General features: G+C 42.7%; 1 protein-coding gene across 1 annotated transcript in view; it reads right to left on the bottom strand.

Annotated features, from left to right (window-relative positions):
* Window positions 1–663: 663 nt before the first annotated feature.
* LOC137040807 (major histocompatibility complex class I-related gene protein-like) overlaps window positions 664–18,873 on the bottom strand; it is a 32,627-nt gene continuing 14,417 nt past the window's right edge. The window contains exons 3-6 of the mRNA XM_067416576.1: window positions 1,597–1,869; window positions 1,059–1,364; window positions 827–885; window positions 664–687 (exon numbers count right to left, since the gene is read on the bottom strand). Coding sequence (XP_067272677.1) covers window positions 664–687; window positions 827–885; window positions 1,059–1,364; window positions 1,597–1,869 — 662 coding nt within the window. The remainder of the gene's footprint in view (window positions 688–826; window positions 886–1,058; window positions 1,365–1,596; window positions 1,870–18,873) is intronic.

Genomic DNA, 18,873 nt, shown 5'->3' with positions numbered 1-18,873 from the left:
GACACGATCGCGTGCTTCGTCATTCAAATGCGCTAACGGACTCCATTGCTGTGCTCTGTATAACGTTACACTAGTCTGACGTGCAAAACCGCTTGCTACTGCTAAGGTTTAGTCGCATACAATAGTCCATAAACCGAATCATGTCCTCATAAACTGCGAGTAAAGACACAAATGTTGACAGGTCACTAAATACAGTCCATACCACAGAGACGGACGTCCTGCTGCTGCTGTTTCTCCTGTTCAATTTATTTCTGCCTCAGATCTGATTCTGGATCATATATCTATAAGCTGAGATAGCCATGAGTTTCTCCACGCTTGAGGATGTCACCGCTCGTCATTCTTTAGCTCCGCCCACTCGATACGCCTCCAGCCGCTCGTTTTTTTCCGGAAAGACTCGGTACAGCCCATATTTCTTTTATAAATATAATAAAACTAAAGACTTTTCTGAGATATGAAGGATGCAATACTACTCTATAGGTACTCAAGATTTACATGAGATTGACTGAAACTGACTGTTTCACCCCCCCTTTAAGAAACATTGTCAAGGCATTCACATATCATTTCACACACACCACCAACAGAATTCTCAGGATAGTTATAGTTTGGAAATTTCAGAGAAATTTTTTAAAAACATGATGTAAAAGATAAAACAGCAACAGGTTCTCATTCACTGCACTCTTCATTGTACTGACATACACAGAGACACATGTGAAAACATCTGCACTTATGATGGGAATTATGTCACAACAGCTCATCAGTACTTACAAGCTTCGATTTCCTTTAAGTATTTCCAAAGTCCAATCAGTCCAATCAGTCCAATCAGTACAGCAATAAAACTAGCGATAATGACCAGTAAACCTGGATGCATGATATATGAAGCAGGTTCTAGAACACAGAGAAACATGCACAATACACAATGAATATGACAGAAAAACTTAAACAACAACAAACAACAACAAACAAATCTTAAAACAAGAAAAAAGTAGAGCCTTTCTTATTGCGTGTTTGGCCCCTAAACAAGTCAAATGTACAGGTAGAAGGTTAACCAGGTTTCTTACTGTTACTCTCGATCTCATTCACAGTCAGAATCTTCTGGACTGGCTCAGTCAAACTCTGGTGCTCCACCACACAAGCGTACTGGTCCTCCTTCCAGTCATCAGGAATGACATACAGGGTAAGTGTTTTCTGGAAGGTCCCGTCCTCATTCGGTAGTGTGTCTTTAGACTTCACCAATTTACTAGAACTGTTTATATCTTGTCCATTCTTCCTCCATGAAATGGTTGTGTTTTTGAAGAGAAAACCTGTAACATGGCACTCCACGTAATAGTCTGGATTCTTCTGTAGCAGAGACACTTTAGGAGGATCTGGATGTACATAAAAAGAACAAAACTGAGAATAGTCTCTACAGTTATTTGAGTCTCTTTGGCACTGATAAGAAAAAAGTGAGTCTATTGCACCGGCGTGACGGCCGACTCCAGTGTGTTAATGTTAACCTGCATTGATTTACCAAGCTCCCTTTTATCTTATCTCCTGATTTATCTGGGATCTACAAATAAAAGAACGAAATAATCAACTGTCTGTTCCTTGGTACTATACCTGCTTTCTCAAACGTAGCTTGATGCCAAAACTCCTTTAGCCAGTAAAGACACTCATATCGCAAGTATTGTTGTAAGAATTCAAGCTTTGTTTTGTCGTTATTCCACTTCATCACTGTGTGATTTGCCTGCCGTACATGTGCAGTGTATCTGGCCTCCGTCAGATTCAGTGAGATGAAAACCTCTCCATCATAAGCATACTCATCAAACCCTCGTGATTCTCTAGTCTCATCATCCCAAACACATCCATACATCCTCTGAAAAACATGAACTCCTGAAAGAGAGTGAGTTAGTGGGATACTCTACTGTACTTACTTTTTATTTTTAATGCACAAACAATTTTTTTTGTTGTTTATAAATGTAGTATAAGTATTGGATAATGTACAAATAAACCCTTTCAGGTGATTCAAGACTTCTCCTGATCACCCTGTTGGGTTTTTTCTGTGATAACAACTAACTGAATATACACTATCCTGCTTATTACACGGCTGCTTTCCACACAAGTAAATAATTAGACATGAAATATTGATTTGAGTTGATATATTTCATTAGGAAACCCAACCCCAAGCATTTTTAATGGCTACCATTTTGACATCGATACCATGGGGAAAATGTCACATGTCTGTTTTGTATTGTGTAGCACAAATTTTCAACTGTTTTTGGTGCAATCTCTTCTAGAATATGCAATTTATTAGTATTGTTGTTTGGGAAAAAGTCTTCTCCACAAAATATACTCTGCTAAACATTATTTAATTACATTTAAAAAATATATAGATGTAAGCTGTAGCTTTAGCATACAGAAGCCGGAGACAGCTGTTCATTTATTTTGGCATTGTCCTTATGTGTTTTATAAAAAAATAAATAAAAATAATAATTATTATTACAAGGGTCTTCAACTAAAATTGCTTGAGGGTGCAGTAAACAAACCTTCCTCACTGGCCAAGGTCCGGACAATTATATACCTAAAAACATGAACTGATGTCTTTTTGCCAGACTAAAGAAATTAGTGTAGATTAAAAAAAGTTTCTTTATTGAACAAAATATAGTATGTTCTCATATAGATAAACATGTATTTTCATATTGTTAAAGCAATAAGTAATCCTTTAATAAATGTATCTCATTTTGAGGTTGTTCTGTTTAAGTTGCGTTGGTACAAAATATCTAATTCAACCAGTAGCCATGTCTGAAAAAAAATGATGAATGAAAAAATTCCTTTATCTCTAAATCTGCACTGAAAATACATTAATTTCCACATTACTGAGATAAACAGTATGCCTAAAACAGAAATCTCATAACATAATTTTATGTTCATTCACATGTATAGTCTCTACTAGTGTTGTCACGATACCAAAATTATGACTTTGATACGATACCAGACTAAAATATCGATATATCGATACTAAATCAATACCACAGTAAAAAAAAAAAAAGATAAGATAAGATGCTTAATATGACAACAGAACTTGTTATTATTCATTGTTATTTTTTACTAAAAATTCATGTGGCCAGCATGTTCCTTAGGGTTGGGCATCGTTTTGATTTGAACAATTATTGATCAATTGATCAATTACTATTAAAATGATCTCACAAATTTTTGCTAACTCAATGTATTTTTTACAATGGGGTAATTGTGTTGCAATAGCTTACACACAGCACAAGAAAGCTTGATTTCGAATGGTAAATTGAATTTAAAAAGACGAGTAAACAGTAATAAAATAAGAACAAATAAACAGATTACAAACAATAGCACAAATAAAGGCAATAGAATAGAAGATACAAATTAAATAGACTGCTTTATTTTTTCAGGTAGGTCTAACATTCAGATAAGAAACTGAATTAAAGAAATTCATAGTAATTACATTTAAAACAATATTGGATAATGTTCTTTGTAAAAAATTCAATAGCGTACAGATGAAACTATTAAAGTTACACAAGTTGATCAGTCAAGAGCAGTTGATCGTTTGTCTTTTTGTAGTTTGAATAACAAATGACTGCGGTCCCTTTAAGACTAACGGACGCGTGGATCCTAAACACTGTTCCTGTTACTCGTTCTTCCTGAACTGTTTGCGACTGTGTTTACGTTAATACTCTTCCAGATGTGCACTGATAATTCTTTGAGTGTATATGACCAATAATAAGCTGGAAAAAGAAGCAAATGTTTGCACTTGTATCATTTCAGAGGCGGCTTTATTACGGTAGGGTGTGTGTGTGCTCTTCAGATGTGAGCACGAAATCTGCGGGGATTAGTAGAATTAATTTATGTGCAATCCCGCGCGAAATTCAGACCGATCACACACTAACACTAACACACTGTCATGAGGAAACAGTGCAGCAGAACGCGCGTTCGCTGAGGTTAACCGGGCTGAGTGAGAATGCCGGTGTGTGTCAACTCGCTTTCGGTCGGAGAGGAGAGCGCAGCTGGTATCGATACTGTAAAAACTGAGAATCGTATAGTTTCAGATATTCCAGTATTGATACATATCGAAATATTGATGTAATGTCTCTACCTAACTAAATGTAGGCTATCTTCAGCACTGCTCTCTCTGTGCTTCAAATTGCACTGGTAAAAAATCATTACCAATATTATCCAGAAACACAAACAGGTAAAAATCAAGTGCCACCAGTGTTGGAAAAATAAAAAAAGTGCAAGAAACATTTTATCTCTTTATTTCTACTGTTCCTTTAAATCCAGAATAACGTAAATCACCTCAAATAACATTTCAAAAGGCTGAGCTGAGTTGAACTTAAAGACCGAACGGTGTGCAAACTCACCCGTTAACATGGGAACCGAAATAAAAACGGACACGCCACGAGCTGCACGATTTATTAAATTTATATTATATTTCCCTTAAATCGTCCATGTACATACATACTTATTTCACCCTGTGCTACAAGATACACCCATCGTGCAGTTCTTCTGTCAGAAATCGATTCAAAACTGAGCTTGCACGTATGTGTGCGTCCGGTGTGAGATACCTGAGACGCACACGGAGCTGAGCTGAGCGTCTGGTGTGCGACACCTTTAACTGTCAACGCAACCGTGGCAACATAGGAAAAAACGATTCTACTGAGCTGCCTGATATAAATGTGATTATTTATTTATTTATTTATTTTTAAAATCACATTTGGCACATAGTTATTTCATTACGTCAAATGAAACGTAATGAAATAACGTTTCGCGGTCCAGATGGATGCATCTCGCGGTCCGGATCCGGACCGGAGTCCAGCAGTTGGGGACCCCTGTTTTATTAGATGGGGTACACCCAGCCTGATCTGCCGGCGATTTTATTTGGGTTTAACATGATAACGGACAGAGAAGCGATGGGTCATTGCCCATTGATCAGGTCTCTTGTGGTCTTATTGGTTGAAGGACTATCCAATTACGTACAGAGTCATTTGAACTATTGCCGTTGATCACGCCTCTTGTGGTCTGATTGGTGGAAGGACTATTATTAGGTTATTGTAATTGTTGGATTGTGTTTATCAGTTGTGTTTATCTGTTCAATAAAAAAAGCAGCTCTAGAGAAGCTGCACCGGCTGCTCTTGAATCGCTCTTGCGGTACTTTGTTGACATACGTCACAGTTATGTGCCATCGGCGCTGCCTCAAGTTGGACAAAATTTCTAACCAGCATGCACTGCTTCAAGTCAGCTGCTGATTGGTCTGTGCATCGCTGCATCAAGTCAAACAAGCCTCTTTTTGTCATGTGCTCTCCTGTTTATTGTCTTGACCCCACCCTGATTATTCTGATTATTGGTTAATTTGTCCCACCTGCCTTCCCTCATATCCTACCTTGTTTGCCCCCTATTTAATCTCCCTGTGTGTGCAGTCCTGTGCTGCATCGTTGTCTGATGGCTTCTGCTCCTTGTTTGATGTTTCCTGTTAATTGTCCTGATTAATGAGGAGCTCTTTTCCAAAACACTATAATTCCATTTTATTGTTTTCATGAAAATGTCTTTTTTTTTTCCTACACCCATACATTTTGTTAATATTCGATTTATCCTGTGAAAAGGGTCTATTGGCTCAGTCTGAACATGTTAAACAATGATTGTTAAATGAAACAACAATATTGTTGACATGCAACACGTCACATGCAGCATACGACACCAGGGGTTGAGACGATTGCCGGTTAAGAATCACGTTCTTACGTGGTGTCACGTGGTGTCGTAGATTACTGGTTAGAATCACGTTCCTGGGGGTGGGTGGGCATCGAGTACAAGATCTCTCTCCTTACCCACCAGTGCATCCATGGTGATGCTCCCTCCTATCTTAAGGAACTCCTCACCACACAAACAGCCACTCGTAACCTCCGCTCTGTTTCGCTGTATCGCCTCAAAACTCCCACAGCCAATCTCCGTACTATGGGGGATCGGGCCTTCTGCTCTGCAGCCCCCAGTCTGTGGAATGCTCTCCCTGACCACCTGCGGACTCCACAGACTATAGATACTTTTAAGCGTGGTCTTAAAACCCACCTTTCTAGCAGAGCTTTTAATTGACTTGCTACTTGTTTAATTTATTTTATTTTATTTTTCGGTTTTATTTATTTATTGTTGTTCATTTTTTTATTTTTTTATTTTATTTTTTTATTCTGTAGCACTTTGAGATTTTGTTTAATATAAAGTGCATTATAAATGAAATGTATTATTATTATTATTATTATTATTATTATTATTATTATTATTATTATAGGATGGTGTCTTAGATTGCCATTTGGAATCGTGTTCCTGGGGGTGGGTGGGGATGGGATGGTGTCGTAGATTGCCGGTTAGAATCGCGTTCCTGGGGGTAGGTGGGCATGGGATGGTGTCGTAGATTCCTGGTTAGAATCGCGTTCCTAGGGGTGGGTGGGGATGGGATGGTGTCGTAGATTGCAAGTTAGAATCGTGTCCCTGGCTGTGGGTGGGCATGGGATGGTGGCGTAGATTGCAAGTTAGAATCGTGTCCCTGGCTGTGGGTGGGCATGGGATGGTGGTGTAGATTGCCGGTAAGAATCGCGTTTCTGGGGGTGGGTGGGCACGGGATGGTGTCGTAGATTGCCGGTAAGAATTGCGTTCCTGGGGGTGGGTGGGCATGGGATGGTGGCGTAGATTGCCGGTAAGAATCGCGTTCCTGAGGGTGGGTGGGGATGGGATGGTGTCGTAGATTGCTGGTTAAGAATAGCGTTCTTAGGGGTGGGTGGGCACAGGATGGTGTTGTAGATTGCTGGTTAGAATCGCGTTACTGGGGGCTGGTGGGGATGGGATGGTGTCATAGATTGCCGGTAAGAATCGAGTTCCTAGGGGTGGGGGGGGGCATGGGATGGTGTCGTAGATTGCCGGTTAGAATTGCGTTCCTGGGGATGGGGGGGGGGGGGGGGCATGGGATGGTGTCGTAGATTGCCGGTTGGAATTGCGTTCCTGGTGGTGGGTGGGCATGGGATGGTGTCGTAGATTGCCGGTAAGAATCGCGTTCCTGGGGGTAGGTGGGCATGGGATGGTGTCGTAGATTGCGGGTTAAGAATCGCGTTCCTGGGGGTAGGTGGGCATGGGATGGTGTCGTAGATTGCCAGTTAAGAACCGCGTTCCTGGGGGTGGGTGGGGATGGGATGGTGTCGTAGATTGCCGTAAGAATCGCGTTCCTGGGGGCTGGTGGGGGTGGGATGGTGTCGTAGATTGGCGGTAAGAATCGCGTTCCTGGGGGTGGGTGGGCATGGGATGGTGTCATAGATTGCCGGTTAGAATTACGTTCCTGGGGGTGGGTGGGCATGGGATGGTGTCGTAGATTGCTGGTTAGAATCGCCTATCCGAAGTCTATCCGAAATATTCTGTATTTGCTGTATTGCTTGGTGTATTAATTACTAGAAGGAAGATACATTTCGTTTCTGCACTTATTCTTTTTATTCATAACTTTGTTCCGGGAGCTACTCACAAATTGCACTTTAACCAGGGCAGTTTGAAGCGCGCTGTACGCAATCGCCAGCCGTTATTAAATAATAATTGTTGGCTTTTAGCACAGGTAGTGAGTGATAGACGGCTAGAGAGGAGCAATTCAATTGACTGATAGACAACTACTCTGTAAGTGTTTGTAACTTTTCTCATTTGATTGTTTGTTCATTTGTTGTTGGATAAGTGTGTCTGTGTAGTGCTGAGGTGTGTATTATTAGTTTTGGTATATTCTCTCGGTGTGTGTGGGAGTTAGCATTTGTTGAGTTAGCATTTGTTTGGTCATTGCCACGTTGGGAAGCGAGTTTGTTGGGGGCGTGGCCAGCGAGGTATTAAAAGCCTTGTGTGTTTGAAACATTTTGGCTAGAGAGGAGCAATTCAATTGACTGATAGACAACTACTCTGTAAGTGTTTGTAACTTTTCTCATTTGATTGTTTGTTCATTTGTTGTTGGATAAGTGTGTCTGTGTAGTGCTGAGGTGTGTATTATTAGTTTTGGTATATTCTCTCGGTGTGTGTGGGAGTTAGCATTTGTTGAGTTAGCATTTGTTTGGTCATTGCCACGTTGGGAAGCGAGTTTGTTGGGGGCGTTCCCAGCTGCTTTCAATAACGATACTCAAGTGAGTATAAATAGCGTGATAGTCCGCGGCAGCGGAAGCGGCAGTGTGAAGCCCTCCTTGTGTGAAGCCCTCCTTGTGTGAAGACCGACGAGTGTAAAGACTTCAACTCTTCCCAGTGCAACTCCTCCCGAGCAAGGACCCCGGCAAGGCATTTGAGTATCATCTTCCTTTTCATTATTTGTGTTCGGCTCTAATTCCTATCTGGCCTTTTCACCATGTACTTTCAAATCTCAACTATAACTACTAGCACTCGTAAATCACGCTCCGTACGCACGAGACGCCGTAATCCTAATAATTAGCGCTATATCCTAACATCCTCTGCTACTTTACTCTTTATTCCAATTGGTCTCTGGAATTGCCAGTCGGCTGTAAACAAAGCAGACTTTATTTCATCTATTGGGACTCATTCTCAGCTTAGCCTCATGGCCCTAACTGAGACCTGGATCAAACCAGAGGACACTGCCACTCCTGCAGCCCTCTCAAGCAATTATACTTTTTCACACACTCCTCGGCCTATTGGGAGGGGTGGGGGTTCAAGGCACTAGTTATCGCCTACAAAACAACCTAAATTCACTTGCTCAGACTTACACACCCTCCAGAAGCTTGCGTTCTGCGAGCGAGCGGCGCCTCGTGGTTCCATCCCAAAGAGGCATGAAATCGCTCTCACAGACATTTTCCTGGACCGTTCCCACCTGGTGGAATGACCTGCCGATCTCAATTCGTGCTGCCGAGTCTGTAGCCATTCTTAAAAAACATCTTAAGACACATCTTTTCCATTTGCACTTGACCAATACAGAATAGCACTTACTGATCACCACAGCAACGACCAAAAGCGCACACTCCTGGATCATATCTACGTCTCTCGTCCGGATTTGTGCCTTCAGGCGGGTATGTTACATAGTTATCATAACTATCAGAATCCAGTGTTCTGTATATTGCGTACGTGAGTTTTTGTTATAGATGGCTATTGCTGCGCGTTTAGCTAGAATACAAAACCAACCCATTGGGCCACTGAATCTGCATTAACGACAACAGCTGGGGCAACAGCCTTAGTCCTAATGGGTTGTTATCATAGCTATCAAAATCCAGTGTTCGGCACTTTGCGGACGTGAGTTTTTGTTGTAGATGTCTGTCTTTAAAAAAAAAAAAAAAAAAAAAAAAAAAATTGTGTATTGTGCTAATTAATTGAGATTTCTTACAGCTCTTACAGGTTTTTGGCCTTGTCTGTTCCGTTGCTTCTTTTACTCTCCCCTTTTTTGTAAGTCGCTTTGGATAAAAGCGTCTGCTAAATGATTAAATGTAAATGTAAATGTACTGGTTTGCTTATCTCAAATGATTGGAAATTTGATCCATTACCGTCTCTACCGGCCAATTCATTTGAATCGCACTCAATCACTATTACTCACCCTGTTAAAATCCATGTGGTAGTGGTCTATCGTCCTCCAGGTCACCTCGGTAACTTTGTGGAGGAGTTGGATGTGTTACTTTCTAGCTTCCCTGAGGATGGCACTCCACTGATTCTGCTTGGCGACTTCAACATCCATCTTGATAAACACCTAGCTGCAGACTTCAGCACTCTACTGACTTCATTTGACCTTAAGTTAGTATCTACTACGGCTACTCACAGATCAGGTAACCAATTAGACCTGGTCTACACACGCAACTGCTCCACAGAAAACACTTTAGTTACTCCATTACACACCTCAGACCACTTTCTCATCACTCTTAACCTCATACTGACTCCTGATACAAAACGTACTCCTACACAGATTACCTTTCGGCGTAATCTACGCTCACTCTCTCCCTCTCGCCTATCCACTATGGTTTCATCTTCACTCCCTCCACCTGCTCAGTTCTCAGCACTGGACACTAACAGTGCTACCGACACTCTTTGCTCCACTCTAACATCCTCCTTAGACAGTTTTTGCCCCCTTTCATCCAGACCAGCCCGCCCCACCCCATCTGCCCCCTGGCTGTCTGAAGTTCTCCGTGAACATCGCTCTGGACTCAGGGCGGCAGAGAGGAAATGGCATAAATCTAAAAACAATACAGACCTTGCCTTTTATCAGTCTCTTCTCTCTTCTTTCTCTGCAAATGTCTCCACTGCTAAAACAACATACTACCACAACAAAATCAACAATTGCTCTGACTCTCGCCAACTCTTTAAAACATTCTCCTCTCTCCTTTGTCCACCTCCTCCCCCTCCTTCATCAACTCTTACAGCTGATGACTTTGCATCATTTTTCACCAACAAAACAGCTCTCATTAGCAAACAGTTCTCCTCATCACTAACTGACACGCACATCTCAACAACTAACACGAACACGCTTCCATCCTTCTCTCCGCTCTCCGAGGCAGATATTTCTAAACTCATCCTTTCCAATCACCCTACTACCTGTCCACTTGATCCTATTCCCACTCACCTCCTTCAGGCCATTTCTTCTTCAATCACTCCTGCACTCACTCACATTGTCAACACTTCTCTTCACACGGGCACCTTTCCCACAGCATTTAAGCAGGCTCGGGTAACCCCACTGCTTAAGAAACCCTCTCTGAATCCAGCACTTTTAGAAAACTACCGACCGGTATCCCTTCTGCCTTTCATTGCAAAGACCCTTGAGCGAGTTGTGTTCAATCAACTCTCTATGTTTCTTGAACGGGACAACCTCCTAGACAACAACCAATCCGGCTTCAAAAGCGGCCATTCGACTGAGACTGCCTTGCTCTCGGTAACTGAGGCACTGCGACTGGCAAAAGCAGCTTCCAAATCCTCAGTGCTCATTCTGCTGGATCTGTCTGCTGCTTTTGACACAGTTAACCACCAGATCCTCCTGTCAACACTTAAGAGGACGGGGATCTCAGGATCTGCTCTCCAGTGGTTCAGGTCTTACCTCTCTGGTAGGTCCTACAGGGTGTCATGGAGAGGTGAAGTGTCTAAGTCTCATAATCTAGCTACTGGGGTTCCACAGGGCTCAGTCCTTGGACCACTTCTCTTCTCCATCTACATGTCATCATTAGGTTCTGTCATTCAGAAACACGGCTTCTCCTATCACTGCTATGCGGATGACACTCAACTCTACCTCTCATTTCAACCAGATGATCCTACAGTCAGTGTTCGTATCGCTGCCTGTCTGACAGACATTTCTGACTGGATGAAAGAGCATCATCTTAAACTCAATCTTGCAAAGACAGAATTACTTGTTTTCTCAACCAACCCAGCACTTCATCAAAATTTCTCCATTCAGCTTGGTTCATCCACCATAACTCCATCAAGGACAGCAAGAAACCTTGGAGTTGTGATTGATGACCAGTTAAACTTCACTGACCACATTACTGCAACAGCCCGGTCCTGCAGATTTGCTTTATACAACATTAGAAAGATTAGACCCTTCCTATCAGAACAGGCTGCACAACTCCTGGTTCAAGCTCTTGTTCTCTCCAGACTGGATTATTGTAATGCTCTTCTGGCTGGGCTTCCAGCATGCACTATCAAACCCTTGCAGCTGATCCAGAATGCAGCGGCGAGAGTGGTCTTTAATGAGCCGAAGAGAGCGCATGTTACGCCTCTCTTCATCAAACTGCACTGGTTGCCAATGGCTGCTCGCATCAAATTCAAGGCACTAGTTATCGCCTACAAAACAACCTCTGGCTCTGCACCAATATATCTAAATTCACTTGCTCAGACTTACACACCCTCCAGAAGCTTGCGTTCTGCGAGCGAGCGGCGCCTCGTGGTTCCATCCCAAAGAGGCATGAAATCGCTCTCACTGACATTTTCCTGGACCGTTCCTACCTGGTGGAATGACCTGCCGATCTCAATTCGTGCTGCCGAGTCTGTAGCCATTCTTAAAAAACATCTTAAGACACATCTTTTCCATTTGCACTTGACCAATACAGAATAGCACTTACTGATCACCACAGCAACGACCAAAAGCGCACACTCCTGGATCATATCTACATCTCTCATCCGGATTTGTGCCTTCAGGCGGGTATGTTACATAGTTATCATAACTATCAGAATCCAGTGTTCTGTATATTGCGTACGTGAGTTTTTGTTGTAGATGGCTATTGCTGCGCGTTTAGCTAGAATACAAAACCAACCCATTGGGCCACTGAATCTGCATTAACGACAACAGCTGGGGCAACAGCCTTAGTCCTAATGGGTTGTAGCTATCTTAGCTATCAAAATCCAGTGTTCGGCACTTTGCGGACGTGAGTTTTTGTTGTAGATGTCTGTCTTTAAAAAAAAAAAAAAAAAAAAAAAAAAAAAAAAAAAAAGTTGTGTATTGTGCTAATTAATTGAGATTTCTTACAGCTCTTACAGGTTTTTGGCCTTGTCTGTTCCATTGCTTCTTTTACTCTCCCCTTTTTTGTAAGTCGCTTTGGATAAAAGCGTCTGCTAAATGATTAAATGTAAAATGTAAATGTAATGATAGTTTGGTTTCGATTTGAGTCGTTGGCAGACCGTTGCATTGATTAATCTTTGGGATAATTATAAAAGCGTCCACACCTGTTCTCACTCAAGTAGTGATCAGTGTGTATTTAATAAGCATGTCAGCGCTGTCGCGGTAGCGTCAGCGGGAGCGTTCAGCCCTCGCGTTCAGCCGCCTCGTGTGAAGACCGACAAGTGTAAAGACATCTTTTTCGACCCGACCTACGATCGACTCCACCGTAGAACGAACACCGAGAACGGACTTAAGTATTTATTTATTTCTCTATCCTCTTTCTCCTTCTCTCTTTTCTCACAATGTGCTTTCAATACATACCCACTATTTCTACCCCTCGCTCCACTATCAGACGCAGACGGCAGCGCAACACTGCTAATCTGCGTCTTATTCCTTCCTCTACTAATATCCCTCCCTCCTTTTCTCTGGGTCTATGGAATTGTCAGTCAGCTGTAAACAAAGCTGACTTCATTCCAGCCTTCGCCACTCATTCCAATCTGAATATCTTGGCCTTGACTGAGACCTGGATCCGTCCAGAAGACTCAGCAACTCCTGCTGCTCTCTCTAACAATTTCTCCTTCTCACACACCCCTCACCACACTGGCAGAGGTGGAGGCACAGGTTTCCTTATCACAAACAATTGGAAATACTCAACCCACACCTCTCTCTGTAATAACAACTCATTTGAATACCATGCTATTACAGTTACAGCTCCTGCTAAAATCCATCTTGTAGTCATTTACCGCCCTCCAGGTCAATTGGGCACCTTTGTTGAGGAACTAGATGTGCTGCTATCCTCATTCCCTGAGGATGGCAGCCCACTTGTAATCCTTGGTGATTTAAACATCATTCTGGACAAACCGTATGCTACAGATTTTCACTCCCTCCTATCCTCATTCGATCTCAAACCTCTTACTACCTCACACACACACACACAAATCTGGCAACCAACTTGACCTCATCTACATACGCAACTGCACTACAGAAAACACTTTGGTCAAACCCTTACACTTCTCTGATTATTACTTCATCACATTTAATCTACATCTCACGACTCATATGCTTCCACCTCCTCTACCAGTTAGTTTCAGACGAAACCTGCGTTCTCTTTCTCCCTCTCACCTCTCCTCTGTTGTGTCATCCTCTCTTCCGTCACCCACACAATTCTCCTCTATGGATGTCAACACTGCAACAGACACTTTATGTTCCACTTTAACCGCTTGTCTAGATACTATCTGCCCTCTGTCTTCTAGGCCTGCTCGCGCTACTCCCTCTAACCCTTGGTTATCTGATGTTCTTCGTGAACACCGTACCAAACTTAGGGCAGCAGAGAGAAAATGGCGCAAATCAAACAAAACATCTGACCTGAGTAAGTACCAATCTCTGCTCATTTCCTTCTCACAGGACGTCCATACAGCTAAATCCTCATATTTTCACAACAAAATCAACAGCACCTCAGACTCACGCACACTTTTCAGAACTTTCACCTCTCTCCTCTGTCCCCCTCCACCACCTCCCACTACCTCTCTTTCTGCAGACGATCTTGCCAATTTTTTCACAAACAAAACCACACTCATCAGCAGTCAGTTCACACCTCCACACACACACACACTTTTGAATCAGCCACATCCACAGCCAAACATCTTCTCTCCTCCTTCTCTACACTCACTGAGGACGAAGTATCTAAGCTTCTCCTCTCCAGCCATCCCACTACCTGCCCTCTAGATCCCATCCCCTCACATCTCCTACAAGCCATCTCCCCTACACTCTTACCAGCACTCACACACATCATCAACACATCTATCTCCACCAGCATCTTCCCCACCACATTCAAGCAGGCTCGGGTAACCCCACTGCTTAAAAAACCCACATTAGACACATCACTGGTAGAGAACTACAGACCTGTTTCTCTCCTACCATTCATTGCGAAAACACTTGAAAGAGTTGTTTTCAACCAGGTCTCATCTTTCCTCACACAGACTAATCAACTAGACGTAAACCAGTCAGGCTTCAAAAAGGGCCACTCAACTGAGACGACATTATTGTCAGTTACTGAAGCCCTGCGGCTGGCTAAAGCTGCATCCAAATCATCAGTCCTCATCCTCCTTGATCTGTCTGCTGCCTTTGACACTGTGAATCATCAGATACTTCTGTCCACCCTCTCATCACTGGGCATCACAGGGACTCCACTCCACTGGTTTGAGTCCTATCTCACAGGTAGGTCTTTTAAGGTTGCCTGGAGAGGAGAGGTATCCAAAACACATCAACTGACCACAGGGGTTCCTCAGGGCTCAGTGCTTGGACCTCTCCTCTTCTCCATTTACACCACATCATTGGGAGCCATCATTCAGGCACATGGCCTCTCATATCATTGCTATGCTGATGACACACAGCTCTACCTCTCATTTCAACCAGATGATCCCACAGTAGCTGCACGAATCTCAAGCTGTCTGGCGGACATCTCGGCATGGATGAAAAAACATCACCTGCAGCTCAATCTAGCAAAGACTGAGCTGCTTGTTTTCCCTGATAACCCCACCATACAACATGATTTTACCATCCAGCTAGGTTCATCTTTGATTACTCCTTCAGGGTCGGTCAGAAATCTTGGAGTAATCTTTGATGACCAGCTGTCCTTCAATGACCACATTTCGAAGACGGCTCGGTCATGCAGGTTTGCATTGCACAACATCAGGAAAATCAGACCGTTCCTTACGGAGCATGCAACACAGCTTCTTGTCCAAGCCCTGGTCATTTCTAGACTTGACTATTGCAATGCGCTTCTGGCTGGACTTCCATCTTGTGCAATCAAACCGCTGCAAATGATCCAGAACGCTGCAGCACGTCTTGTATTCAATGAGCCCAAAAGGGCTCATGTCACATCTCTATTCATCTCTCTGCATTGGCTGCCACTCGCTGCCCGGATCAGATTCAAAGCCCTGACTCTTGCTTATGGATCTTCCACAAGCGCAGCACCCGCATACTTCGACTCACTCCTACGAGTCTACACACCCACCAGAAGCCTTCGCTCAGCTAATGAGCGAAGGCTTGTGGTACCATCACAGAGAGGCATGAAATCCCTCTCTAGAACTTTTTCTTTCATTGTTCCTGGTTGGTGGAACGATCTTCCGTCCTCCATACACACAACTGAATCACTCGCTTCATTCAAAAGACAGGTAAAAACTCATCTCTTCCATGAGAACTTAATCTTACATTTAAAAAAAAAAAAAAAAAAAAAAAAACTCCCTTTTCTCCCATTTCTCCCTTCTGCTTTCTTTTTCTGGTCTTTGCTACTCTGAGCAGTGTACAAATCTTGATATTTAGGGCACTTTTTGTGTTTCATTGCCTCTTCTTGACGGATCGCTTCCTGTTCTCCTGAGTTGTAAGTCGCTTTGGATAAAAGCGTCTGCTAAATGCATAAATGTAAATAAATGTAAATGTAAATCGCGTTCCTGGGGGTGGGTGGGCACGGGATGGTGTCGTAGATGGCCGGTAGGAATCGCGTTCCTGGGGGTGGGTGTGCATGGGATGGTGTCGTAAATTACTGTTAAGAATTGCGTTCCTAGGGGTGGGTGGGCATGGGATGGTGTCGTAGATTACTGGTAAGTATCGCGTTCCTGGGGGTGGATGGGCATGGGATGGTGTCGTAGATTGGCAGTAGGAATCTAGGATTCTGTTCCGGCCGGGATCCTGTTCACGGGGATACCGCAGCGCGATCAAAAAGGCACTTTCACTTTCACTTTCAAAGGGGCAGGGGCTCTAGAACAGACGAGAGGATATATCGTAGGGGTGTGCCAAAAAATTAATTCACAGAAGAATCTAGATTCTCATTTGCAACGATTCAGAATCGATCTGAAATGTCCAAGAATCGATTTAATAAATTAATAAAATCAGCTGGCCTCCATTTTGTAACTAGCCTATACGCGACGTAGAGTCCTGCAACGGCATAAAAGTGGCAAATTGTGAAATTTATAAAAATCATGGGAAGGGATGCGGGCGGATAATATGATAACTCTGTGCGGGCGGGTAGTAGCGCGGATGAAAAATATGTGCAATATTTCTGTGGTGAGGTGGACGAGCGAGAGAGCGAGCGAGACCGGGGCGTGATTGTGAATGAGCGTCACCTGCGAGCCACACCAAAACCTCTGAGGGAGCTCGGAGACATATAAGGATGAGATATTAATGATATTGATTCGAAATATTACCAAAAAAAACCTTAAACAAGTCCCCAGACTCTTCCCAGACCACCGCATTAATCTCCTCCTGCCCAGCGAGTGCTTTAGTGTGTCCGATATTGAACGCGCGATCAGTTTAACATTGGGAATTTGTTGTTGCGTCGCCTCTTGCACATCTAACAGACAGGAACGCTTTCGCTTTTAATGTGCTTGTTTGCTCGCACCAGTGAAAGTTGGAAAGTTGCCTAATTATTTATGAGGATGGCCAATGTGTCAAAAAGACCGAAGCCCTCTGATACAGGAAAGATAAGGAATAAGGGGATAAAGACAGAGGTAAAGTGATGAAATGAATGAACAGAGTAAAAAAAACTGCTATACATAGCAGGGGTTGCACCGACTAGTCGACTTTAATGCTCTGCCATGACGCTTTAAGCTTGACATCGACTAGTCGCTGGCCTATAAAGGGCGCAACAGGATAAGCAATTTCCTGACACACAGACTCTGCTTTCAACAGTTAAAAATGACAAATTTTTACTGGGTGGTTGCCCTGCTCGCTTAATAAACAAACTCCAGCTAGTCCAAAATGCAGCAGCTAGAGTTCTTACTAGAACCAGGAAGTATGATCATATTAGTCCAGTTCTGTCAACACTGCACTGGCTCTCTATTAAACATCGCATACATTTTAAAATCTTGCTTATTACTTACAAAGCACTAAATAGTAGGGGTGTAACGATACACGTATTCGTATTGAACCGTTCGGTACGAGGCTTTCGGTTTGGTACGCGGTACGCATTATGTACCGAACGGTTCTTGGACTAATTAATTAGATTTGGAAAATAAAAAAGTGTGTGAAATATAATAATATGCGTTCAACAAGGTAGCCCAATAACCAAAACGACATAACAGGCAATGCCCCTGACACCGCCGAAGTGAAAGAAAAAAAAAACACCAAATATGTTTTAGGCTGCTCAGTCAGGTGCTCGCTTACTCAGTAGGCTACGCGCTGAATGCTCGTGGCAAAATGGCTATTGCGTTTAACAAACCAGAAATAGAAGATCCTCCAATAACCAACATGTCTGGTGTTTGGGTGAACTTTGGATTCTTTGTATGCTATGATGGTGTTGGCAAGAGTGATGGATTAAAAAAACAACGGTATGTCGCATTTGCTGATTGGTACAGCAGCGGGAATAATTCATGTCATGTCAATCAACTCATTTACGCTGACAACAAGACGATAAAAAGGAGAAACAGCCACAAACTATCCCACAAACTATCCCCGCAGCATTTAGACCAACATTTCCAACTTATTCAAATGGCAAAAGACATCACCGCGGCGAGTGGTCCATTTATAGCCGCGGATATGAGACCTAACGCCCGTTTCACACATACTCCGTCTGCAGTGCGTGTGCAGTGCGTATTTTATACGGTGCGTTACCCATGTTAACGGATGACAGCTTTCACACCGCACGCGGATGCGGTCCGTCAGTCCGTTCCAGGTGCGTTGCGTCTGCAGCAGTGCACGGATCGTTTTCGTACCGAGTCTATTTTTTGCTGCGCTGCGTTGCTGCATTAAAGTAATAGAACATTGTTCGCATTAAAATAAACATGTACTGACGTGAAAATCTAGTAATTTCACCACAGATGCATATCATTAAAATATTCTCTTGTTTCAAAGTCAACACATTTTTCTCAAGTAGGCTAAAGCAACAAAATGACACCACCTGGCATTTAGGTATAAAAAAAAGTGCCATAATGGAGAGCACTCGTACTTTCTTGGAGGTGGAAAGCAAAGTTCTTTTTGACCTGCAGGATTTCTTTTAAAGGGGTGTAAAAACGAAAGAAAAGATGAGAGTCGGCTGTTTTTGAATAGACTATTGTAAGTTTCTAATTTAAAATGTTTGTGATTTAAGGCTATAAACTATGTTTAAATGTTTTGCCACTTGTGTGAGCTAAATCTAAAGTATATAAATATGAATAAATGAATTTAATAAAATGTTGTTTAAATGTAGTAGGCTACGTAACCTGACTTCTATTAAAGAGTAAACAAAGAGAATATGAATTCTGACGAGGCATGTTCAGTAAAAACTTTTGGATTTTAAATAAAAAATAATGAATAAA

This window comes from Pseudorasbora parva, chromosome 14 (genome assembly GCF_024679245.1).
Source record: "Pseudorasbora parva isolate DD20220531a chromosome 14, ASM2467924v1, whole genome shotgun sequence".
NCBI lineage: Eukaryota > Metazoa > Chordata > Actinopteri > Cypriniformes > Gobionidae > Pseudorasbora > Pseudorasbora parva.
This window is presented reverse-complemented; position numbering and strand designations above follow the sequence as displayed.